We start from the raw sequence: 24,439 nt of genomic DNA, 5'->3' as shown, positions 1-24,439 counted from the left end.
TTACCAAGAAACCCACGCGCGCGCGCTCTGACGCAACTGCCCATTTTAGGAAACATGCGTCAATGGACCGAGGCGAGTGAGAAAAATAGTGAAGTTCACAGTGCGGCGCTGACGTCCGCGGCTCAAAACACGTCTCCCAAATGGTCTTTTACAGACACTTTCCCGTCTCGCCGCGCTCCAGATAAGTCTCTAATGTCCGCTCGCACCACCACGTTATAACATAGAGCCCGGGCCGCGCTGGACTCCGCCCCCCCCCCCCCCCCCCCCCCCCCCCCCCCCCCCGAGCGCGTGTCGCAACGCCCAGGCGTGACGTCAGCCGTGTCGTTGGTGTTGAAAAGCCGATGCATTTTGTTCATAGTGCCATTGAAGTGAGTCATCTCTAGGAAGTGTGGTGAAAAGGAAAAAGAAAAAGTTCGAAGTGTTCCGAGCGCTCAGATCAGGCCAGGCACTTAGACGGAAACTCTAGTGATCGAAGCAGAGGACAGTGGGTCTTAAAGGAGCGTTTACCTGCGTGACTCACGCCACTTGTCTCACCGGATCCGCACCAGAGGAAAGGTGCGCTGTAGACTTTGGGACTGAAGGGCGCACCTGAGGAGACCTTTAGGCTAGAAGAGACGCACTTGCGCTGGCGACGTTTCCGTGTTTGTGTGCGTTTAGAGGCGACGCTTTGCACTTTATTTTAACTTCTTTGGATATCCCAGAAAAGGAAAAGAAAAAAAAACACTAAAGTTTAAAAGGGATTTTCCTCGAATTTCTGGTGCCTTTAACTGAGAGGATTTAGGGAACAGGTTTCAGCGCTCAAACTGAAATCTTGCTCTTTCCTGGATCATGTACCAGGACTACCCCGGGAATTACGACACGTCGTCCCGCGGCAGCAGCACTTCTCCGGGCCAACCCGAGTCCTTCACGAGCGGCAGCAGTACGATCGGCAGTCCGATCTCTACCTCCAACTACCAGGTGAGCCTCTGCCCCGCAGCACATCCACACCATTGATTATAATCCTCGTTAGACTCTTGAACGCGATGGATTTATTTGACGGGCGACGCGCTGGTGAACCCGCTGACACCCAGTCACCACCGACACGAGCCAATGTTCTATTAATTAGCAGTTATCCTCTTCTGTGAGTCACTGGCTGCTTATATCGTGTTTTTCTTTTTGCACCAGTGTCAAGTCATAGACGCGCTCGTTTGACGCGCGCGCCATTTGGAATTGTCCTAGTCCATGTTACAATATGATCCACTCACAAATCCGTTCAATCATCTTTCAATTCCACATTATAACTGTCAAGCTCGTGCACAACACGTGTATTTCCCCCATGCATTAAAATACGTCAAATAAAACATAAAATACATGTTCATTACTAAGTGGCATCGGTGTAATTATCCTGATCTGATTTATCCTCGGAGGCAAATTGAATTGTGATCAAGTAGGAAATGGCGAGGACGCACAATGGCACAAGCGCGTCTCAATCAGCTGTTGAAGGATCAGGTTTGACCACCGGTTGTGACATTTCAATTATCTCACGCCTTTGGAATCACTGTTCTAAAATGTCCAGAGCCGCGAGTCCCCCTCCTCTTGATAATGACAAATGCTCACTTTTAATGCGTTCTTTGGACTCAAAACGTTCTACACAAGACGCGGGGAGATTAGGAGCGCCAGTAAACGTCTCGCGAATGCCAAGATAATGCAACGTTTATGCCACAATAAAGTCGCCGCCGTCCTATTAAATCTCCTCTGGAAAGACCTCAGACTCACGCAACATGTAAACGACTTTTGGCCCGTATCTATTATTGCCCTGGTTCCCTGTAATCACACACTGGCAGCCTGTTTCCCATTACAGCGGGTTGGAACATGACCTCTTCGTTAGGTTTTACACACGCACACGCACACGTACACAAACACGCACACGTACACGTACACAAACACGCACACGTACACGTACACAAACACGCACACGTACACGTACACAAACACGCACACGTACACGTACACAAACAACCTTTTTGATGCCCGCTTTGGATGCACAGGTTGGCATTCATGAGTGCAGTAGTGTCCATGTACTCTTCTTATTGGTGATAAGTGGACGCTGTGTAATAATAGTGTAAGTGACTTGTTTATTACGTGTATTTGGGACGCGCAGTGCAGGTTGGGCAAAAATTCTTCCCGCATAATTCTGGCGAAGTGCAGGCCCTGTTCCAGCTGGCTGCTTCCCCCTTTACTGGAAGTGAGCGCCTTTCACATGTGCTTAACAAATCCCATACATAATGACTCACCAGATAAACAAAAGTTCCAAAAGCACTGCCGGGATGTCCGTCGGAAAGTCGGGAATTATGGGGGATAAGGACGTGGGCACATCACGCACACGGACAGACGGCTGGGCTCAAAAGACTTCAAAGATACAAAAGTCTATTCTTTTTTTTTTTTTAATATAAGAAACTTTTGAATGCTCTTTACTTAGAAGTGAGCAAAGAAAAAAAAATCTGCAAATTTTTGCAAAGTAAATCTTAAAGATGACAAAAATGTGGTGTCAGTGACAGTAGTAATTAATCATTTTAGTGCAATTATCATAGTTTTGTAGTAAAAACGAGATTTGCAGGACACCTTGGGCTTTCCCACATGATTCACAGCATGTGTCACTGCTCCACTCCAGGGGTTACATTCAGCACTGAATCATTACTACGAGCTCTCCAATTCAGAATAAGCATCATTATGTGCCCGTTGTTTGATTCCATTGGCACACATTCATTCTCCATGTCTCCTTTGCAGAAGTATAGAGTCGACATGCCCGGCTCGAACAGTGCCTTTATCCCCACCATCAACGCAATCACCACCAGCCAGGACCTGCAGTGGATGGTGCAGCCCACAGTCATCACCTCCATGTCCAACCCGTACTCCCGCTCACACCCCTACAGCCATCACCTGACCAACGGCCCAGGACTGCTGGGGCACAACACCCTGGCACGGCCGGGGGTCATACGATCCATCGGGGATGCGAGGAGGCGCAAGAGAGATGAACAGGTGAATTTTCAAACAGGCTTAATCATGTTAATCGGAAAATATTTAGGCCGATACAAAAGTGGAGCGCATTTGATAAAACCCAAAATACACAGGTTTGAATAAAAGTACTCGAATAAGACAGAAATATTCTCATGAAAGGCCAATTCATTTTGTAATGAAATATTTGCAGCTCTTCAGCTCTTTAAATGTGCAGTACACCAACACATGGTCTAAGTGCATTTTTTGAAATGCAAAAGAGATTATGCTGGAATAGATCAAAGCAGAACATAAAATGACAAATCTACTCCAAGTTGATTCTAGATTTGTTTTGGCTTCTATTACATTCAAGTGCTAATAATATTCTCAGAATTGAAAAAAAAAGATCCTGCAAAGTACTTTGGGAAGCATTATACTTGTGTATGCCCTTTGATCCATATTACTCTCGTGGTCCTGTCAGTTTATTTAACTACATTCCTGCCTTTGTCGCCCTCAGCTCAGCCCTGAAGAAGAGGAGAAAAGGCGGGTGAGGCGTGAGAGGAACAAACTCGCTGCTGCCAAATGCCGCAACCGCAGACGAGAACTCACAGAAATGCTCCAAGGGGTATGTATAGTCACTGATAGACACACACCTGTGCGATGTACACCAGAGTCCTATTGCTGTGCAGCCAATGCAACTGTGTTGAGAAAATGAGCCAAGAAGCAGTGAGCAAGTTTAGATTTCCTGATGAGTGATTGGACTCCACGCCTTTAAACCTTATAACTTGCAGCACTGGTTCTGGCGGTGTGGGTCTGAGAGCCGTGATGACAGGCAGTGAAAAGCTTTTTGTCTGGAGCGGCAGCAGACAGAGGTAGGGCTGTCTCGCTGGCCCTCCCTTGCAGACACTAACAGCATCTAAATGGACTAATTAGTCACATTACAGTGAGGTTGTCAGAATTACAAGCACAGAAAGAAACCCAGGAGTGGAATTAGCTGTAGGCAGCTGTCTATTCTGTTCAAAAGGGGAGTAATTTACTTGTATCACAATGGGAAATTATGTTATCTAATCAAACTCCAAGATACAGTATGTTTGAATCCAATTCCCTTAAAGGAAATAGGAATTGTCCTTATATGGCTTGTTATTGATGCCAGTCTGTATGCTCCCTCTGGCTCCTGCAAAACAACTTCCTCATACCTTTGCCCACGAGTCAAAGTTCTCAGACAGCAGTTTGTCTGCCCTTATCTGCTCAGCTCGAAAACAGGCCACGCTCCTGTCGCTTGTGTCAGACAACAAAAGCAACCAAAGCGAAAAGAGATAGTCAACTAAAATGAGCTACTTTCCAAACTCACTGCTGTGTGAGAGCCAAAGTAGATATTTTTGTTGTGAGGTTACATGAATTTTACCATTGCGAGTAAATACTGCCCTCATGTGGCACGCTGGTGGTACTGGCCGGAATGAAATCAAAAACACAGTAAAAATCCATACTTTACTGAATGTATTTCAGCTTTTTGAATATGAAATACATTAGTTCCATATAAAGAAAGCTCAAGTGATTCGAAACGTGAATTATGTTTTTTTTTTTTTTTAAGTTTCTTGGTTAATCCCTTTATTTGTGTGGCTTCGAGTTACCTTCCTTTGGTCCTGTCTTGAGCAGTACGCTGTAAATCACCTATGGCACAACTATTTTCTTTAATCAGAAATAATTTAATATCCATATATAATTGTAATAGGTAGAGATGAACCTCTCGGTGGCTGAGTGGGCAGCACACATGCCTGGCAGCAGTCGGCTGCAGCGTCGGGAGTCCTTTTCCGACTTCATTTCACGCTACCTTGATCCGTCAGATAAAGACTAGGGGCCAAATAAAAAGCATTAAATAAGAAATAAAAAGGAATTGGTAGAGGCGTACGTAAAAAGTGAATAGGGAACATATTTCAGCATAACATATATTGTCATTTATAACAGGATTGACCGTAACAGTTGTACTTTTGTTCAACAGGAGACTGAAAAACTGGAGGAGGAGAAAGCCGACCTTCAGAAGGAGATCGAGACGTTGCAGAAGGAAAAGGACAAGTTGGAGTTTATGCTGGTCGCCCACAATCCCGTGTGCAAACTCCCTATCGACGACCGCCACCAGTCCAACGGGCACCACCACCACCCCGCGCACCACCAGCCGCCGCCTCAGCAGTGCGTGCCCCTGCCCCTCACCATGCGCCCCTCCATGCCGCCCCGCCCCTCCATGAACCACGTGGTGGTCAAACAAGAGCCGGACGAGAGCGGGGACAAACATCCGCAGCGCTCCGTCATCAAACCCATCTGCCTCGGCGCCAACGGAGCTATCTACTGCTCGGACGGGGACAGCCTGAATACCCCGGTGGTGGCCGCCTCTACCCCGGCGCAGACCCCCAGCAACGCGCCCAGCCTCATCTTCACCTACCCCAGCATGATGGAGCCGGAGAGCCCCTCACCGTCCTCCGAGTCCTGCTCGAAGGCGCACCGCCGGAGCTCCAGCAGCGGCGACCAGTCTTCAGACTCGCTCAACTCGCCCACTCTTTTGGCACTCTAAAACACTGTGATCCGAAAACCTTGACATCCAGTGTCTTTTTTAACAGCAAGAGCACATAATAAAGTCCGGACCAAGCTGACCGAGCTGTGTTACAACCCCCCCCCAAAGGGCTAAGACGTGCGATTCTTCGAAACTTTTTACTTTGTGCGTGCAACAGTCCCATACAGTGTCAATCTCGTTTTTATTTTGTTTGCCATTTCAAACAAGAGTGTCAAAATGTTTACTGGGCATAAACATACTCTATGCCAACGATATGGACGGACTACGAATCTATATTTTTGACAATTTATGAGAAAGAAAGCCATGTGGTCGACACTTGCACTCCGCCAAGACGAATCAATAACGAGGTCAGATAGAAGATATATGACAATAGACTTTTTACTTTCGAATCAGGAATCAAACATTTCTGACATCTTTAATTGTATTTATGGCTCGTGATATATTTTACGGTGTGTTTTTTGTTCAGACGTTGTCCTCTCCTTTATCTAGAAAAATGGCCATCTGCGTGGTGAGGCGTTGCAAAGGAAACAAGCCAACTTTAAATCGCAAAAGCCCCTCTTTGTCGCAGTGGCTTGACTTTACATTAGTATTGGTGTGACTTTCTTCAGTGATTCTGTACCTGTCGGTGTGTCTTTTTAACCTTGATGTCAGGGATTTTCATGCCAACGGATCGTCGAGCCAGCCGGTGTTGCGGTACATTGTCAAAACCGTCATCATTTTGGACAAAACTTTCAAAGAGTTATGTTTTGTTTTACTGTTTCCGACAGACGATCAGGTTTCCGATGCTTTGTATGACACGCGTAATCCTGTTGTCCATCAGTCCTTGTCCACAAAAGAGGGAACGTTTTTTTTTTTTTCAGATATAGAAAAGCCACTGTGGTCCAGACTGTCGCCAGCTGCCAATGATGTCAACCCTGTTTATGCTGTGTTTGTAAATCTGTCATTTTGAGTAAAGAATTATGGTGATTTTGGGGCGTGTGAACATTTGCCAACATTGAGGTACTTAGTAGAAACTTTTAGATAAGCCATATGGCCCCAAATAAGTATTTTTCCCTCCTCACAATTACCAAGTTGAGGAGGACTCTTTCTGCAGCAGGCCTGAGATTGAAGTTTCGAAGTTCTACGAAGCACTTCTTAAATAATTTCTACAAATGTTTAAAGGGAAATAGGGTTTTCAATACAGTGCACTGAGAAGGACAATTGTGATTATTTTATATTGCTTACTTCGTACATTCCTGTAACTGTCGGGGTCGTCGTCTTTGCTTGTCATTTGTTGCGCTGGAAGCAGGAAAAGTGACAAATCAACAACTGCTGCTGTTTGGGAAGACGTTGGCCATATACGGAAGGGGTGGGGTGGGGGGGGGGTGTTTTTAGATGGATGCAAACCAAAACAGTGATGTCTGTGGTCGTGTGTGTGCGTGAATGTACAAGAAGCCTCCGATAGAGACACATAGGAAAGCCATTTACTGTAGATCTTCTGATGTACTTGTCATCTACTGTCTGTCACTTGTTTTCAACTCTTTAACTGATTTCCAAATGCTTTAACTGTTTAAAATGAATCAAAATAGATAAAAACAGCAATATGTATAGCAGTGTTTGTTAATTTAAATGAATAATAATAATAAATCATTTTCAACTGGGAATTGTGTGTTAATGTGTTTCTTGAACTCTTTTTCTATGAATTCAGATGTGTAAAGATCATAACAAAATATCCAGCTGGGTTTTTGGATATTGAGAAGAAAGTAATTATGTATTTGCCTGTGTTGGTAATAGACTGTTATGCGTAATTAGAAGTTATTTGCTATTAGATGTTAGAAGTCTTGTCATGAAACCCATGTTTAAAGTGATGTGGAAAGTTCCATGGAAATAGTTAAAACCCTTCTCCCCTGACATCAGTACATTTTATGTCATACTGTGGAACATTATTGCCAAACATTTCAGTAGAAACAAGCAGGAGGCATATCCAGGCCAAATAAGTGCAATAAAAACGTCCAAATAAATAAAAAAAACACACATGTTTTTATTTTAGTCTAAAGTTACGAGGCTTTAATACACAGATACACAAGAATTTCTTCAGCAGCATCATTAACATTTCATCTTGCTCCATGGATGATTTATGGAGGTTCATTTTAAAGGTGCACAATAATGTCAGGTGTATCACTGCCCCCTAACGGGAACTGCTATTATTACAATGACCCCAAGTTCCCATAATCTGTGCAAAGAAGACAGCAATTCATGCATTTATAAATGTACGACAGTCTCACAGTGATAATACATTAAAAGCTGCTGACAGGGCACATACAAATCTACCTTTTAATACATTCTGTCAAATTAAAACAGCACAATGCATGTCTAAAATAAAGAATAAACTATTACCGTCTGTTTCAAAAGAGGGAAAGTGCGTATAATGTAAGAGGGTGTGATATTTAAAGTAAGTAAGTAAATAAATAAAGCAGCATTGTATTTTAGTTGTTGGGGTTAATGTATGGAATACGTTGACCAAGGAGCTAAAACACTGTAGAACACTTTACAAAAATAACATGATGAAAATGAATGCTGAAAGTAGCCACTTGATTTTAATATTTCTTGTAATGTGGACATTGTGTTGGGCTGAAGGTGTTAGCAGCTCTTTAAGTGTAAATTTTATTACTTTAGGCTTAGGGAAAATGTCTAAATAAACTGAACTGACACTGCAATAGTATTTTTATTTGTATTTATTTATTTATTTTTACAATGTAATTTAATGAATCTACTGTGTCTGCTATATTATTTCAGTTCTAGCATCGCTTTACTCTACTGTAATACCATTTACTTACCACAAGATGGCAGCATATGCGAAGCAAAGGGAGGCTACTTGACAACATAATGAAACCACCATAAGCCATAAGAGTAAAGTCAAAAGGATAGTCTAAGGCTGAGAGTTAAATAGGACACTAGTCGGATTCTCCTTGCCCTATCTGCTCCAAACGAATAGAAGTATGACTGTGCAATTCAGTTTCATCATTTTCATCCTTTGCAGAAACAAAAATCAATCATAAAACCTGATCCCAGCTCCTGGGTGAGTGTATGGGTGCAGACAGATTTTTCCTGACAGTGCAAATTCTTTTTATCTTGTGGAAAAAAGGCAGGGCTAATCCTTTGTAAGATACCAATGGCTGAAATGGCACTACGGGCACTTTATGAAATGAAGCCTTTTGCTAAACCTGTACTCCACTTGAGTCTGGCAATGCTACAAAGAAGGACTAGGAAAGTATTAGGAAGTCACAAACAGCCTGAAATGTGATCTATGACTTTAGTAAGTGACCCGCTGCAGTTACAGGCAACGTGAAACAGCAAAACAAAGAATAGAACGCCTGCCTCTCATCAGTTTGTTAGACTTCTAGCTTATTTCACTATGTTATATTTTACCACTGGACTAACACAGACCCACAGTTTTATCACCATGTTTGACAAATAGGCTTTAGACCAAGAACTGCAGCTGTAGAGATGCTCAGTCAGATGAAAATGGGATCAATAAGTCTATCTGATATAATCTCTGATAAAGCCCTCACAATCTGGGCTCTAGATAAACATGCTCAAAGCCAAGCACTTGTTTCAGAAGTGCTAATTTTCATTATTTAAATAGCCTCTATGTGAAAGCACAGATACAAGCAAAGGGGGAAACAAATTATGACTTGCTGTGTGACTTGTGAAAAGAGTATTGTTGTTTTAATAATGTAATTCTGTTGCTTTCAAAACCACTTTGTTGAAGCTTTTATCAGCTATACTGCAAAACTCATTTAGACCTGACAGAGTAACAAAGTACGTTTATGCTACTTCAGTATTTTCCACCGCTGCTATCAACACATCATTGTAATGTCCACTTGATATTTAATATATTCTGTAAGGCAACAGGTGAAATGAAGCGGTCTACAGTGAGTTTTGTTATGCCTGATCACTCTATTTTGCAGAAAGCAGATATGGGAACAAATCAATCTAAAAGTGATGTGTCCATCCCGGAGACACCTGTCATGCCGCAATGTCAAATAAATATGGGAAGGAGTGTCTGGAATGCCTGCCAATGTGGTCAGATAAATTTGGATTTGGCTAGGTGTTTTTTATTTTTATTTAGTTCATTTTACTGTATTTCTGTTTCTGTCATGTCTTTGTGATTTGAATGCATTTTTCCTGCTGTATGAAGCACTTTGAATTGCCTTGTGTATGAAATGTGCTCTACAAATAAACTTGCCTTTCCTTGCCTATCTCTCTTATTGACTTACACTGAGATTGAGGTGCAATAAGCAGAGCGGGCTACAGCGGCTGATTAAAGAGTTAAGTGAGTTCTCATCCCCACAAACCACAGAAACAAACAGCTATTTGGATGGTTGGGCTTATAAATGATAGAGATGTAAATACAGCAAAGTTCATCATTCTCGGCTCAATTTGATACCAATGTTTCAAGCATATACAGTTACATCTGTTGTAAAAGAGTGACTTTGTGAGCAAAAACTGATGCTGAAGGCCCAATGATGCCACAATATAACTCTATATTCTATATGTATCAGAGAGCATAACAGCATAGCACAGAACAGTTTGAAATGGACTGTGAATGCATTTACAGAAAGAAATCTACTTCTAGGAGTCATTTTTACACATTTATTTATTTTGAGCTTCGTAAATTAACTATTTTTGAAGTAGTATCATAATCTTACTTTACAAAAATTAAACAATAAAGGTTAAACATGTTTGTACCGATCCCCGATGCATTCCTGCGTCATGAACATCATTTAAAGTTCAGTCTATTACATCAATACCTGGGTTTCATTTTTGGTTTCTCTTTTTCCAACCATTTATGAATGACTTTGACAAAGCCTCAAAAGTCAGTTAAGAGCATTAACTGAAACTGCAGCTCTCACTGGTTAAGCTGCAATTGTCAAAAGTGATCAATGAAGCGCCTATAAGACATATTTTACCATGCTCTGGAGTTATGTGCTGCAGTGTGTAGTGTGTGAACAGAAACCTGGCTGCCCTTCACTTGTGCGACCATTTTGCTGATGGCGACTTTCCGATGTCGAGCCTTAGTGATGAACTGAATCAGAGTACGTCTTTGAGGAAGGACATGGGAGGACAAAGGGCCCATCGTAGTAGTACAGAGTTCTGCTGACTTATGTTGGAGCCCTAAAGCTACTTATTAATTTCAAGAGCATTGAAAAATACCCAGCTATAAAAGCATAATTGATGGTGTATTCTCTCTAGTACTATTAATTGCTGTGGTGGGCAGTCCTGATAGCAGCCTGGTACTATTGATTGGTGCAGTCTTATCTGTATGTGAGATAACAATGGAACACGTTGATGAAGGTGACTGTATAAAATATTTACAAAGACATTCATGCACAACATTGTACATAGATGGAACATAAGAAGACATAAAAGGAAAGAAAAAATAAAGTTAGTCTTGGTTATGCTCCAAGTCAATAAGGTGATTGTGTGGTTTAAAGACTGTGTCTAATAGGTCCTCTGACAGAACAGTGTGGTCAGCACTTTATAAGAATCGACATGATTGACTTTAAGTGGCACTGTGATTAAAAAGTCATTACAACGATAATCCAGTCACCAGCAGGGTGTCTTCCTGTTGAACAGAGCAATTATGAGCCACAAAATACTTCAGCTGTTACTGAGGGACATGCAATATCAGACACCACTGCAGTGGGGCGTGCAGCGGGCGCAGGCTGAGGAAGACAGTTATGTGAGGAAGAAGCCACAGATGTGTTATAGTGCCGTTATTGCCCATGCAATATTACACGCATCATCCAGAGTCTTAATTAGCACCAAAGTACATCTTGGATATGTTAGTGCCATATGAACCATCTCGGACTCTGAGGACCTCAGGGACCGGCCTCCTGCTGGTGCCAGAGTCAGGACTAAACATGGGGAATCTGCGTTTCAGTTTTATGCAGCTAAAATCTGGAACAGTCTTCCTGAAGATGTGAGACAGGCTTCTACTCTGACAATGTTCAAATCTAAGCTAAAAACTGTTTTGTTTAGCTGCGCATATGACTGAAAGGATTTTTTCTTTGCACTCTTCTCTTTTGTTTGTGATTTTATTAGTTTAGAAAATCAGTTGGAATTTAGTTAATTTTATTGTATTTCTGTTTCTGTAATTTCTTTGTGATTTGAATGCATTTTTCCTGCTGTGTGAAGCACTTTGAATTGCCTTGTGTATGAAATGTGCTCTACAAATAAACTTGCCTTGCCTTGCCTTAATTATTCTTGTAAAGGTCTGAAATCATTTGTTTTTACAGTGCGTTGCCGGATAAGGTCGAGTTGCTTTTGCTTTTCGTAAAACTTAGAAAACTTCTGGAAGATGGTAGTAATGGGAAGGGCCACAATCAGCAGTCCACAGATGATACAAAGAGCTCCGACGACCTTCCCCGGAAACGTGACAGGGAAGGTGTCTCCATAGCCCACAGTGGTCATGCTGATCGTGGCCCACCACCAGCCGACAGGCATGGTCCGCAGAGTGGACTCCTCCGTTTCATTCTCCACAAAGTAGACCAGAGCAGAGAACATGGAGATGCCCACAGACATGAAGAGCACGAGCAGACCCACCTCCCGAGAGCTGTTACTGAGTGTGGAGCCAAGAGAGCGAAGGCCCGCTGAGTGACGCACCAGTTTCAGAATACGAAACACACGCATCAACCTCAGGATCTGAACTACTTTGCCAAGGTTCTCCAGCTCTGTGCTCTCCCCTTCATCCATCATGTCAAACACGATGGTGATATAGAAGGGCAAGACTGACAACAGGTCAATCATGTTGAGAGGGCTACACAGAAACCTTTTAGCCGAAGGTGCAACGACTAAACGGAGAACAAACTCGGCAGAGAAGAACAGAACACAGATGTTCTCAATGACAGTCAGCACTGGGTTTTCAATCTCTCGGTCATTTTCATCCAGCTCATAGTATTCGGGCATGCTGTGCACACACATGGCTATAATGGACAGGAGCACCACACTCAGAGAGGCCACAGCCACTGATTTGGCTAAAGTGTTGTGTCCAGGGTCCTCCAGATGAAGCCAGATGTTTCTGCGCGTGTCTCCACACCAGGAGCCCTCAAACAATTCCATGTTGTCCTCTGAAATGGACAGCTGCATGCTGGAGGAGTCTGAGCCCTCCTCATTCTCCTGGTCACTGTCCAGGTCTTTGTCCTCCACCGCCTGCAGTAGCAGAAGGAACTTATCGCTGCAGCAGCAGTCTAGGTGCCGCTCCTTTATGCCCCAATATTCAATCTCCTGAACAAAGGACACCACACACAGACCGTCCACCAGGTGGATTTTCCCTGTCACATAAAAGTTTAACACATAACAGAAAAACAGAGGGTTTCTGTCAAAGTAGTACTCCATGTCTGAGGGGCGGAAGTCATCACACAGCTCCAGGATGGCCTCCTGCGAGCTGCAGCACAGGAGACGTCCCAGGCGCGTCTGGGGAAACTTTTTCAACATGTCGGGGTCCATCCTCTGTTTGAACCCTCCAACATTGACATTGATAAAGCAGTCATCCCTGCCATGGGCCATATATCCATACATGTGTCCATACAGCATAATGGACGCATCAGTGAGAGGAGACACTCTCTTTCCTGGACACAACAGCGGACAGTGATTAGTACATCCTGAACATGCTGTTTACAGTGTGCACGACTTATCACCACAGGATCACCTTACATGGCGGTTTGTGGACGACTTTGTAATGGAATAAGATATATGCAACGGTATCTCTGACTCGGCATGTTTTACTTTAGCAGACATAAAATAGAGCAGTAGGATGCAATCTTAAACCTTCACCGGGCTCCGTGCACAGGACATTGTTTAACCTACTTTATAGACTGCAGACATGCACAGAACGACCTTTAAATTAAATTAACTGAGGAGCCACATCTAAACATGCCATACAAACAAGTCATACAAACTGGACAGCGTGGAAAACGAACGACTGACAACTGATCTGTGAGTCACAATCGTGCAGCCTACAAGACGTGTAACGGGCATGTATAGGATTACGCACTGTAAATAAGGATTGTGTTTCAAACCTTGGCCGTGCAAAAGTAAACTCGTCAAAACATGTCAACAGTATAATATCACTTTAGCAGCAGAGCGCTAAGCCCGTGTATTTATTCTTAAATGTACCTTAAATCGTGGCCAACTTCTTCCAGATAAAAACATTCCTTCTGGCGTAAAAGCGGCTGCGTCCTGATCAAACCATGTGTGCGTGAGTGTGAAGTTGCAGTCTGGATTTGATCATGTTCAGGACCCAGTGTCCGCTCTGCACAGGCTCATGTCCGACTGTGTTTGAAAAGAAAAACGGTCCCTGCAGCCAGCCGAAACTCTACGCGAATGTGCCACACTTTTCCCAGAGCTAGGGGCCAATGTGGAGCCTTATGTGGAGCCTCAGGGCGCTCAGTTTACAGCGTTAGCGGGTCAGTCGTGCCACATTAATTGCTGTGAATATTTAATGCTTGTGTTGGTTTTTCTAAGTAAAGGTTAACTATTAGTGAGAGACACCGGTATTGGCCGCAATAACTCTTCCAATAAATTATTAAAAAAAGGAAACAAAAAACAAACATGAATGACCAATTTTAACCAAAAATACAAAGAAAATAAAGTTAATACACATATTATATAATTCAGTTTTCTTCTGAATTAATTCCGTATACTTGAATATGCTTCTCAGGTCAACGCAGATACAAAGCAAACAGTAGATGGCAGAAGAGAAGTACTTTCCAGAAGGTGCAATAGTGTACTTTATTCATTTACAATACAAAATAGTTTGTTAAAAAACACGTTAGGGATACAAAGACACACAAAAAAACTGTACAACTGCTGATTAATAACTAATTAGATACAATAATGAAAAAGTTGATTATCCTTTTTTCAAAATTTTTCCGTAACTATTCTCACCTATAGGAATAATGTTTTGAAAAGTCTTATGTATTTAGGGTGTGACACAGCGGGCAGCAGCTGTATTTACTCATCTCTTGATCTAATGCACAATGTTTGCAAACGCTGCAGATCCAAGGCGAATGCTGGATGGGGAGACCGGTTACAATACAGGTGGGTAACTGGCCCTCACTCCTGAAAAGGAGAGAGAAAACAGGATTCAACCACTTTTCTTTTCACAATATTGAATACATGAGTGTGACATGAACCACAGAATGATGTTTTTTTTTTTTTTACCCCTCTAAAAGGTTGTCCATGTTCTCAATGTCGAGGGGCCGGTTGTCTTTGGGTGTGTGTTTGGAGAAGATCTCTCGTGCGAGGTCTTCATAGGCCTGTCTCTGCTCAGCACTCAGGCTCTCTAAAGACTCCAGTTTGATGAAGGCCTGGGAGCAGGTACCAAACGCCCGGTTTGCAGAGGCACAGATCGCCAGGAGGGAGTAGATCTCCACAGTGGGGATGATGTCCTCGTATTCACGGAGGTGCAGAGCTTTGATAAGGAAAGACTTGTCATTGCATATGGACTTACCGATACTGAATTGATGAAAGCACAAGGAAGTAAATATATTTGACTATACAAATCATTTACCAGCCAAATATGCAAACACGCCGTGACCTTACAATTACGCATTGACTAAGCTGTAGCACATATGTGTCGCTAAAACCAGGAAATATGTTGTTCACCTGTGCGCATTGCATTCTCCGTGTAGCCGTCATAAAGCTGTCTTTGAGCAAGAAGGAAGAAGTGATATGCCTCTGCTCCTCTCCAGGCGTTGTCCAAAATACGGTTATCTAAAGTGGATGTATCTCCTTCCAAGAGCCCAGCAAGGGCAAATGTTGCCTAATTTGAGTAAAACAAGGATATATCAATACTTTTATCAGGTCATAAATGTAGTAAAAGTACAATTCTAAAACAAAGCTTACCTCAGATGTCTTGCCCTTGCCTTTGACCTGCTGTGTCGTCTTCACTTGCTCGTGGTAATCTTCAACTAGACGAGCTGCTAATACATACAGTTTTTTTACCCTCAAGGGGCGAGCCCTTTTCTTGGCCTCCTCATCTGCAATCTGTTAACAGAACACAATTAGTGCAATGGCAAATTACGTTTCAGATATTCAACTAACAGTGACACATACCTTAAACATGAGCTTGGCTGCTTCCAGAAAATGGTGGGCTTTTCGATACAGCTCCACTGCCTCTAGAGTTTTATTCTTCTCCAGAAGATGTGACGTGTATTTGGAAAGAAGAGATTTGATTTCTTTCATGTTGTAGCTTCGAGCAAGGTCCACTGCCTTATTCCACTATAACAAAGAAACACAAAGTAGACTTACAGAAGACTACAGTATTTAGGGTTGCACAACTGAATTTTAATTGAGATCAATATTCAGTCATCTCTATTTAGTTTTTAATAGAGAAGTCTGTAGTCAGTAAAAGCGTGGTTTGGAGCTTTGGAGTATGTCTTGTTTTTGTTAAGGAAATTAATATTAGGTCATTTTAATTTGACAAAATGAAATCCATTTCAAAATTGTGATACATTATATTTCATTATCATTATCATTATGAGCGCAAATGCCTTCATGGAGATGTACAGAGCTAATTCAGGGACAAAAACACATTGGTATAATCATTCTTTTGTAAGTAGAGTCAGTTTTGCCAAATGGGAAATAATAACTCAAAATTTACATCAGAGGAGCATACAGTAGTTTAGTTTGACACGCCACCGCCGCGGTACGCAAAGTAGGTGCCTCTTTCCAGTTACACGTGAGTTTATACTGTCAAGAACTGCTCCAGTTGTCTCTAACCATGTTCAGATGCACACAGGTGTCCACAGCAGCTTTGGGCTGGTTGCACTTCAGGTACGCATTGACTGCTTGTTCACACATCCCCACTGTAGCAAACATCTGCCCAATGTCCTACAATACAAATACATATGAGGATTACAAACTATTAGTGACAGTGCATCATCCATAACTCCTTTGGTTGAGTTTAGCTATAATAAAATGAACTGCCACATGAATATACCATTTACATGCTAACAGAATCGAATAATTATGTGGGGAAAAAAACTATCCCAGCTTTAAACATAGGTTATGACGATAATATAATTTTAATTACAATGGCCTGGTTTCCCTTACTCTTGATGATGAACAGTTGTCAGAGGGAGCAGATTTCTGAGCTGTGTTGCCTTACATTGTTCTAAGTTAAGTAATAGTCGGTTTAATTGTCCAACTTTCAACTTTTTCAACAGTTAATCTTGTGCAGTCATTTCCTAAGTCACATCCAAATGAACTCACAGGCAAGAGTTTGTGATTATCTGGGAGCTGGTTGCTTAACCGCTCGAGACCATCATAATCCTCCAACATGTAGTAGCACTCGGCCAGTCGCTCCTGGTTACGGCCCTGGAGGTAGTACTGGACTGCATTCACCCTAAAACCACACACCTAATTAGAACATCTTTCCTGTCAATTAAATAAGAATCTGCAAGTTCAAATACTACCATTTCTGTCTGTCAGCAAAATAGTCTCCTATTGCATTGTAAGCCTGTTCCAGCAGAGCGTCATCACTGTCTCCTGAGCCACTTTTGAGCAGCTGAAGAACTCTGAACCAATCTCCCAGTTTGATCCTGAGGCTGATACCCAGATCCCTATGAACAAAAATAAATGCAAAAGTGAGTAATTACACAGTTAGAACGTAATGTTAAAAATGGATTGCAGAGTGAGTGCCGTTTACCTGCGGTCCATGTCCAGGTACATGCGCTCCGCCTCCTCAAACCGACTGAAGTACGCCGCCACCTCTGCCTGCTTCATGGGCTCGCTCTTCAGGTTCCCCAGGCGCTTCACAAATGCAATGCCCTGGTAGTCTTTGCAACGGACAAAGGCCTGCTCAGCTGTCTTCAAGTCCAGTTTCTGAAGGGCTGCCTCAGCAAGCAGACGCCTAGGTTCAGAACAGATCGTCTTGTGTTTAACAGATGTAAACATAAATTAATGGACGTATTTATGCAAGAATTAGAATCAGAACATTCCCATTCTCAATAATACATATGTGCCGCAGCTTTGGAAATAAGAATAATAATGCATTAGTCTTATATAATGCTTTTCCAGGGGTCAAAGTCGCTTGTGTTCACACCACATTCAAAAATCTGGGTGTGTATTTTTCTTCAGGACACATCAGTATTCACTGGTGGAGCAGGGTTTGAACCGCCAACCTTTGGGTTAGTGGTACAGTGACTACAATACAATACAAAACTGAAGAAACCAAAGTAAAGGCAAATTGTTTACCAAAGTCTTGGGTGAGGGTTGTCCTCAATAAACTGTGAAGCGTCTTCAATGCCGACTTTTTCAATAAGAGCCCGGCTGTCTCTCAAAGACCTGATTTCAAAGTTAATCAGGTTATCTTTGTTGGGTCTCTCTGGATCCTGTGAAAAGAAATACTTGAGTGATTTATTACTGCATGTTTAAAAACAAAGAGACAACCATTTCATTTGACTTTACCTTCATGATTTCATCCAGCAGCACAGACTTGATCTCAAGGTCCTCGAAGTTGCAAATGTACCCAGATGTTTGGATAGGTTCCTTGTTTTAACAGAACCATAACTCAATTATTTTACACCATGATCAGATTTATAATTCAATATGTAATAGAGCGCTCACCTCTGGGTCCAGATTTCTAAACACGTACATCCTGGTCTTCTCCATCATGGCGAACAGATCCGGGTTGTCTTTGGCCCACTTCATGTCCCACACATCCTTCCGCTCAAATTTGGACAAATCTCCAGCAGCACCAGAGTCAGCAGCATCGCCTCTTTGACTTCGTACATCCAGGTCCAGAAGAGTCAACACACCAGCGATGTCAATAACTGCCAGACGACTGAAGGAAGGACAATTTTACTTGACAAAGCGGCAAAACAACTACTGATAAGTATTTTGTGACTTGACGACATACCTGGAGTTGCAGTTCATAGAGAGATGATAGGCTCTGTTATTTAAAGTGTATTTCTGCACAAGAGCAACTTGTGGTAGGCTGTATCGGTGAATAAATCCAGATTCGCGGCCCTATCATGAACACAATGAATAATTAATCAATTAACTAAAAGTTTATTTTTTATTTATACATTTTTTTTAAATATGCTTACAATAATCAGTGTCTTATCTGAGGCTGTAATAGCACAAATGGCATCTTGTGTCGACTGCAAAAAGGCATTTTGTTATTTTATGGTAATTCTTTTACAATGTATGAGTTAATAATACACTTAAAAATACTTACTGAAAATGCTTTTGTAAAATCTGGACCTCCATCAGGAGTTGTGGATGGATTACCATCAATGTGATAAACCCTGAGGACAAGAGGAAGATGCATTGAATGGTTGAATTGATGTAATGTTATAGAATTCTCCATAATTAACCAGGTCGGAATTTTATGGTACAATTTTTTTTAACTGTCAAAATGTGTGTTTTGGGCCCGGTTTTACAGTTGATAAATCCGTAACTCCTGGACCTATGTACATGACTCTAAAACTGCCAAAACATCTTCTTTGACTGCAAACATAAATGAAGGGAACATTTTGTGTAAACTCAACTTTTAAAAGGTTTTAACCATGTCATAACGGTCATGTCATAATGAATCGCTTACTCAAAGTTTTGATTGATTCCTGTATGTTTGAGAAATCCTGCATTAGCCTAAAATTGAGACTTGAGTGCTCAGAAAATATCAGTTTTTCATGTTTTAAATAAGTATAGCGGCTTACTATGTACAGAATGTAAAATGATCAACACATGTTATAGTTGTAATGTCTCTGTAAAAAGGTCCCTGCCCTTCATCAGAAACTATGACTTAACCTTTAGAACGTTGTGACCTAAAGGAGAAAGACAGAGGGACTGATTCTGGGGAAGGTGCGAGGGCAGTCCTGGCAGTACATTAGGTCTCAGTCCGCCTGTCTGGAACCTCAGTGGCATTTGACGCAGGCGAATACTTCCTTTCATGGCTGTCAGTACCAACACCCAAAGATTCATCTCGCCCTGTATGGACTGCTCACATTTCCTTTTCTTTTATAATACAAGCACTAAATTATAGCACGTCCTAATAATTTTGTACCAGATGAAGACCCACCTCTCTCGCCCTTCCTTCTTCGTCCTGGTGACTTGATTGATTTCCAGAGCAGTTAATTTCTTTGCCACTCTGTACTGCCACAAGTAGAAGGCCTCTTTGGATGCAGCAATCACATGAGTTTTGGTCATTGTGATGTAAAGTGGCTCTAACCAGAAGGAAAAAAAAGTTGAATGCATGTAACGTTGTTTGAAAAGTGACTCCATTCAAACACCTCTACAGAAAAGCGTCATTTTTTCCCCCCCGAACCTGTCCCAAAGCTCTGAACTTTATTGTCATTAACCAAATGAACTCTTCCTTATCCTATCTGATTGTGGAAAAAACATATTCTAACAATAAACATGCAAAGCGGTGGTTGTGTGGCAGAAGTCGGCCATGGGATAAACTTTGAGAGAGACAGAGATACATTTGAACTCACTCTCCTTTTGCACTTGGCACCCATTTACTGTAAGCCACTCCCTTTTCAAACCTACAGACTTTGAAGCATCTTGGCCTGGCCTCTTCTTCAAACAGTAGACTATTTAAGTCAGAACATTGCATATCTGTGACATACTGTAAAAAGCTGCCCAGTGGTTACATTCTATTTGCATTATGATGCTGTTACTGTGGGAAGAAGAAGCATAACAACCAACCAACATTACACACATGGCTCTATACAGACAGTGTGAAATCTCATATTGACATGAAATATAGCACCGGTTATTTAGGCCTGGACATTTATGCAAACATGTGGGGCAGACAGGCATTTGATGCATGGTTAATTTATACAAACAATCTGATGCAGACAGAAATGTACCAATTTCTTACTGATGTCGATGTATTTCGAGTCCAGTGGAGTTCCGATGGAGTTGCAAAGAATCAAGACAAACTGAAAAGGATTTAAATATGAAAGAAAAAAATGTTTTGGTTAGTGCTGCTGCCATTTTATTAGAACATAGAAAGGCATGAGTAGATCATCAACATTTATTAAATAGGTCAGTTGTGTAATTACCCTCAAATGATTCCCAGGTTCGACTTCAGCCTCCTCCTGCACAATAAAGAAAGAATAAAACAAGCCAATATGATTGTTTCTCTGTGTGATACTTAATACTCATCTGTCCTTTTTGTACTTGTTGTATGTACCTGAGCTTGGCTGTCATCTGCTTTACTGGCCAGGATGCAGAAGTCTCCAGATGTGGTAATGGACATCAGGCTCTTGACATATTTGACAAACTTCTCGTTGTTTTTCGTGTCCCAGAACACCACGCAGTACTCTTGTCTTTCTGGTTTTGTATAGGCATACACCACTGTGCTGCAACAATAGCCCCACTAATAGGACACAGAATAAGTATTAGTGAGAAACGGGACATGGACTTCTAGAATATCATATTTTGAAATAATTTACTTTATAATCTGGCCGTATGTTTGCAAAATAAATGTAGGAGTCCACAGCCAAGGCAATCCGCAGTCCCCCTCCTTCCCAGGCAACTCCTGTCATCTGCTTTCCGGGAACCTTTAGCGTCCGAAGATGCTGGAGATGAAGGTTCAAATTAAGTTGTGTATTTTGTATACGTTCTTATGTTGGAGCATTAAAAAAAACATGGCTGATGGTCTGATAGGCTTACCGCACCAAACGGTGTATAAAACTGAACCACATTCAATTCTTTCTCCATATTTGCTGTTTTGAGGCATCCTGCTACAGCCAGGACACTGCCACAATGGTTCCACTGGATACTGACAACATTCATCATAGTGTCAATGAACACTGGATCTGCAGCGAGAGCAGATGTCATTGCATACAACTGAGAAATTACAATATTTGATGTATTAATATTCGCTTACTTTCATCATTCTCATAGCGCATAATCTGACATTTTCCATTGTCGAAACAGATGGCCAGGCAGGGACAGTCAGGCTCCACATAACCTCCTGTCCCTGCATACCAGTGGATCCCTGCAATACTCACAGCCCCAGTGGAATTTGACAGACAAGAAATTGTCATTTTCATCTGAAAAGAATAAAACCAATTATGAATTGATCGGTTTCTTAATATAGAATCAAATGATATAATCACAAACATAAAACATGATAAAACTCACAATGAAGTTTCCTTGATTGTCGTAGATTTGGACTTCTCCATTGGCCATGCCAAACAAAAGGATCTTGCTGTCAGGAGACCAAGCTACATGAGCAAGTTGATTTCCCTTTAATTCCTTTCCCCAAATGCGGTTACCTACATAAAAATACCATGTTTTCAATATATACATTACATTTTGTGAATGTGATTTCTTTGGTAAACTGGTTACCATCCACAGATCCTACGATCACTGCTCCATCTTCATACACTATGCAGATCTTCTGACCGTCTGCGTTCCAGCTCATACTTCTTACAACTGACTTGTTTCTGTTGTTGATCATCTCCTCATACCACGCACCTGGGGGATAGAGACTCAAATAATCAGAATAAAAAGAAGCATTTTTGCCAAATATTTAATCAAATGTTACCTTTATATAGCATCCACACAATGATGAGGCCGTTTTGGTCACTTGTGGTCAGTTTCTCACATTGTTCATTCCATGTAACCACTTGTACAGCACCTAGAAATGTACCATTTAAAATGTGTTAGATGTTTTACCAAAGCCGACATGACATTTCTGCAAAATATGTAATAGTTTCATTTACTCACCACTGTGTCCATCTAAACCTTGGTTCATTGACAGATTACTGGGTGCAGCAAGACCTTTGAGTCTGGCATCATCTGTCAAGATGTAAGAATTAAACAAACTTGTCACTACAGGGTTTTTTTTCGTTTGTGGGCTGTTTATGTTTTTAATCCGGGTAAGATATTGTCATTAAGGCGGCACAATGTATTCTTATAATAAGGCCTGGTGCCTTGTGGTCTACAGTGTTTTCTTACCTGTCTGACTGTCTAACTTGACAACTCTGAGAAGACCATCATCCCCTCCACAAGCAATGAAACCTTGGTCTTTGTTCCAAGATACACATTTTAAATTGATGTGGTTGGGTATGGCAATCTACATCACAACAATCAGTGTTAATGCTATATTTACATTGACGATGACAAACAATGTAATAATGCAATAAATATCATAGTTTAACAACACACGTCACTTGAATGTAAAAATGGACTCACCTTCTTGCTGAGGTAAATAAACATGTTGGACCAAGTCCTGTTGTGTTGACCTAAAGTAGCTTTTTCATGAATACCATGAGCAGAAACTGACCAGCAATGCTATGTTTACGTTCCTATCTTTAGCTTGTGCAGCTAGCCTGGTGCTAGCCTGGTGCTCTTCGGCTGTTGTAACAATACAATGTGTGAATGTAAATACGCACACAAGGCTCGAGTATCAGTCAAATGGCTAAATAACAAACAAACATCTCGAACCCATATATCTTGTTTTAGCGCCGTTTGCTCCTGGGTTTATTTTTGTCATTAGATAGGACGTTAGCTTCCTTGGTCTCCCGTGGTAACCATAACCGGAAATGACATTCAAGTGGTTTGTGGGAGTTGTAGTCTTCTTTCAATCAATCTATTATTTTTCATCTCTATGTTCATTGAAGTTAAAATAAACATACACTCATACGAGCATTCTTTAGCGGCACAGGAGTTCAAAGCCCACAAGTACAAACCACATAAGTTCCAAGCCCACAAATTACTTCAGACTTTATTCTTTAGACTTTTTTAGACTTTTTTTTAGACTTTATTCTTTAGACTTTATTACACAGACTGCTTTCTGTTGTTGTTGTTGTTGTTGTTGTTGTTGTTGTTGTTGTTGTTGTTGTTGTTGTTGTTGGCGGTTGTTGTTGTTGTTGTTGTTGTTGTTGTTGGCGGTTGGTATCCACTTTATTCTTTTAAAGTTTATTCTTCCCTTTATACTTCATTCTTCAGATTCTGACCGGCTTTATTCCAATAGACTCTTCTTCATCTTCCTCTCATTCTTTGGTGTTTGGTGCTTCCGCCGTACAGCTTTAATCTTTAGACTTTATTACAGACTGCTTTCTGCGTGGTACTGACTCGTACCACTGTGTTTTATGTTTCATTGTCTTCAAAGTCCATGGGATCAAAGCGGAAGAAGAAGAAGAAGAAGAAGAAGAAGAAGAAGAAGAAGAAGAAGAAGAAGAAGAAGAAGAAGAAGAAGAAGAAGAAGAAGAAGAAGAAGAAGAAGAAGAAGAAGAAGAAGAAGAACTGATCGTTAACTGAGTTTTTATTGTGTCCATTCCATGTCATTCAACCAACATCAGACCTAAGCAAAGAATAATTGCCATATTGTCTGTATAATCACTGTAAGTAGCTCAGTACATCATAACTTTTTTTCCATAGACTCGTAAAATAAACATTTAAAATTGTTCAAAAATACATTCATTCATATTACAAACCTTGTTCCACTTTCGATTGTTGCTTGACCTTTGGGTTTTTATAACGTTCACCATGTTTTTTTTTATGTTTTCACCGTTAACCGTGGCTTTGATTGCATATTTCCTTTAACTTTCAAGTAGATTTTCTTTTTGCATCTTTTCTTTGACTTTCAAGTAGATTTTCTTTTCTCTATACCTTCCGGTAACACAGGAAGTGACAAAGGAGAAACAGACTAGAGACAGAGGAGAAACAGAGGGGGCACAGAGGAGAAACAGAGGAGAAACAGAGGAGGGACAGAGGAGAGACAGAGGAGAAACAGAGGAGGGACAGAGGAGAAACCGAGGAGAAACCGAGGAGGGACAGAGGAGAAACCGAGGAGGGACAGAGGAGGGACAGAGGAGAGACAGAGGAGAAACAGAGGAGGGACAGAGGAGAAACCGAGGAGGGACAGAGGAGAAACCGAGGAGGGACAGA

At 41.6% G+C, this 24,439-nt stretch overlaps 3 protein-coding genes across 3 annotated transcripts; 1 reads left to right on the top strand and 2 right to left on the bottom strand.

Annotated features, from left to right (window-relative positions):
• The first annotated feature begins 661 nt into the window (after positions 1 to 661).
• fosl2 (FOS like 2, AP-1 transcription factor subunit) lies at positions 662 to 7,182 on the top strand. The gene is made up of 4 exons (XM_072458392.1): positions 662 to 957; positions 2,767 to 3,018; positions 3,491 to 3,598; positions 4,973 to 7,182. The coding sequence occupies exons 1-4, from the start codon at positions 829 to 831 to the stop codon at positions 5,537 to 5,539; spliced, it is 1,056 nt and encodes a 351-aa protein (XP_072314493.1). The 5' UTR covers positions 662 to 828; the 3' UTR covers positions 5,540 to 7,182.
• A 4,600-nt stretch (positions 7,183 to 11,782) lies between these two features.
• LOC140370582 (delayed-rectifier potassium channel regulatory subunit KCNS3-like) lies at positions 11,783 to 13,133 on the bottom strand. Its single transcript, XM_072457764.1, has one exon. It carries the CDS (start codon positions 13,115 to 13,117, stop codon positions 11,783 to 11,785), a length of 1,335 nt encoding a protein of 444 aa, XP_072313865.1. The 5' UTR covers positions 13,118 to 13,133.
• A 1,322-nt stretch (positions 13,134 to 14,455) lies between these two features.
• wdr35 (WD repeat domain 35) lies at positions 14,456 to 22,864 on the bottom strand. The gene is made up of 28 exons (XM_072457969.1): positions 22,742 to 22,864; positions 22,505 to 22,622; positions 22,274 to 22,345; positions 22,092 to 22,184; positions 21,893 to 22,021; positions 21,686 to 21,819; positions 21,429 to 21,594; positions 21,212 to 21,357; positions 20,992 to 21,117; positions 20,730 to 20,915; positions 20,599 to 20,634; positions 20,415 to 20,475; positions 19,611 to 19,755; positions 18,768 to 18,837; positions 18,637 to 18,690; positions 18,447 to 18,556; positions 18,155 to 18,371; positions 17,996 to 18,076; positions 17,783 to 17,919; positions 17,235 to 17,438; positions 17,002 to 17,148; positions 16,799 to 16,931; positions 16,307 to 16,417; positions 15,641 to 15,805; positions 15,431 to 15,571; positions 15,191 to 15,347; positions 14,747 to 14,996; positions 14,456 to 14,644 (listed from the first exon to the last, which is right to left on the bottom strand). Exons 1-28 carry the CDS (start codon positions 22,763 to 22,765, stop codon positions 14,497 to 14,499), a joined length of 3,561 nt encoding a protein of 1,186 aa, XP_072314070.1. The 5' UTR covers positions 22,766 to 22,864; the 3' UTR covers positions 14,456 to 14,496.
• Positions 22,865 to 24,439: the final 1,575 nt, after the last annotated feature.

This window comes from Eucyclogobius newberryi, unplaced genomic scaffold (genome assembly GCF_026437365.1).
Source record: "Eucyclogobius newberryi isolate DKJ021-1_F unplaced genomic scaffold, fEucNew1.0.hap1 SCAF_21, whole genome shotgun sequence".
NCBI lineage: Eukaryota > Metazoa > Chordata > Actinopteri > Gobiiformes > Gobiidae > Eucyclogobius > Eucyclogobius newberryi.
This window is presented reverse-complemented; position numbering and strand designations above follow the sequence as displayed.

Excerpts from the sequence above, each read along its gene's own strand:
- fosl2 (XM_072458392.1), top strand. The coding sequence starts at position 829 with ATGTACCAGGACTACCCCGGGAATTACGACACGTCGTCCCGCGGCAGC. Across the intron at positions 958-2,766 it reads TCTCTACCTCCAACTACCAG|AAGTATAGAGTCGACATGCC; the intron begins GTGAGCCTCTGC and ends TCTCCTTTGCAG. Across the intron at positions 3,019-3,490 it reads GGCGCAAGAGAGATGAACAG|CTCAGCCCTGAAGAAGAGGA; the intron begins GTGAATTTTCAA and ends TGTCGCCCTCAG.
- LOC140370582 (XM_072457764.1), bottom strand. The coding sequence starts at position 13,117 with ATGCTGTATGGACACATGTATGGATATATGGCCCATGGCAGGGATGAC.
- wdr35 (XM_072457969.1), bottom strand. The coding sequence starts at position 22,765 with ATGTTTATTTACCTCAGCAAGAAG. Across the intron at positions 22,623-22,741 it reads TTATTTACCTCAGCAAGAAG|ATTGCCATACCCAACCACAT; the intron begins GTGAGTCCATTT and ends GTTGTGATGTAG. Across the intron at positions 22,346-22,504 it reads CAAGTTAGACAGTCAGACAG|ATGATGCCAGACTCAAAGGT; the intron begins GTAAGAAAACAC and ends ACATCTTGACAG.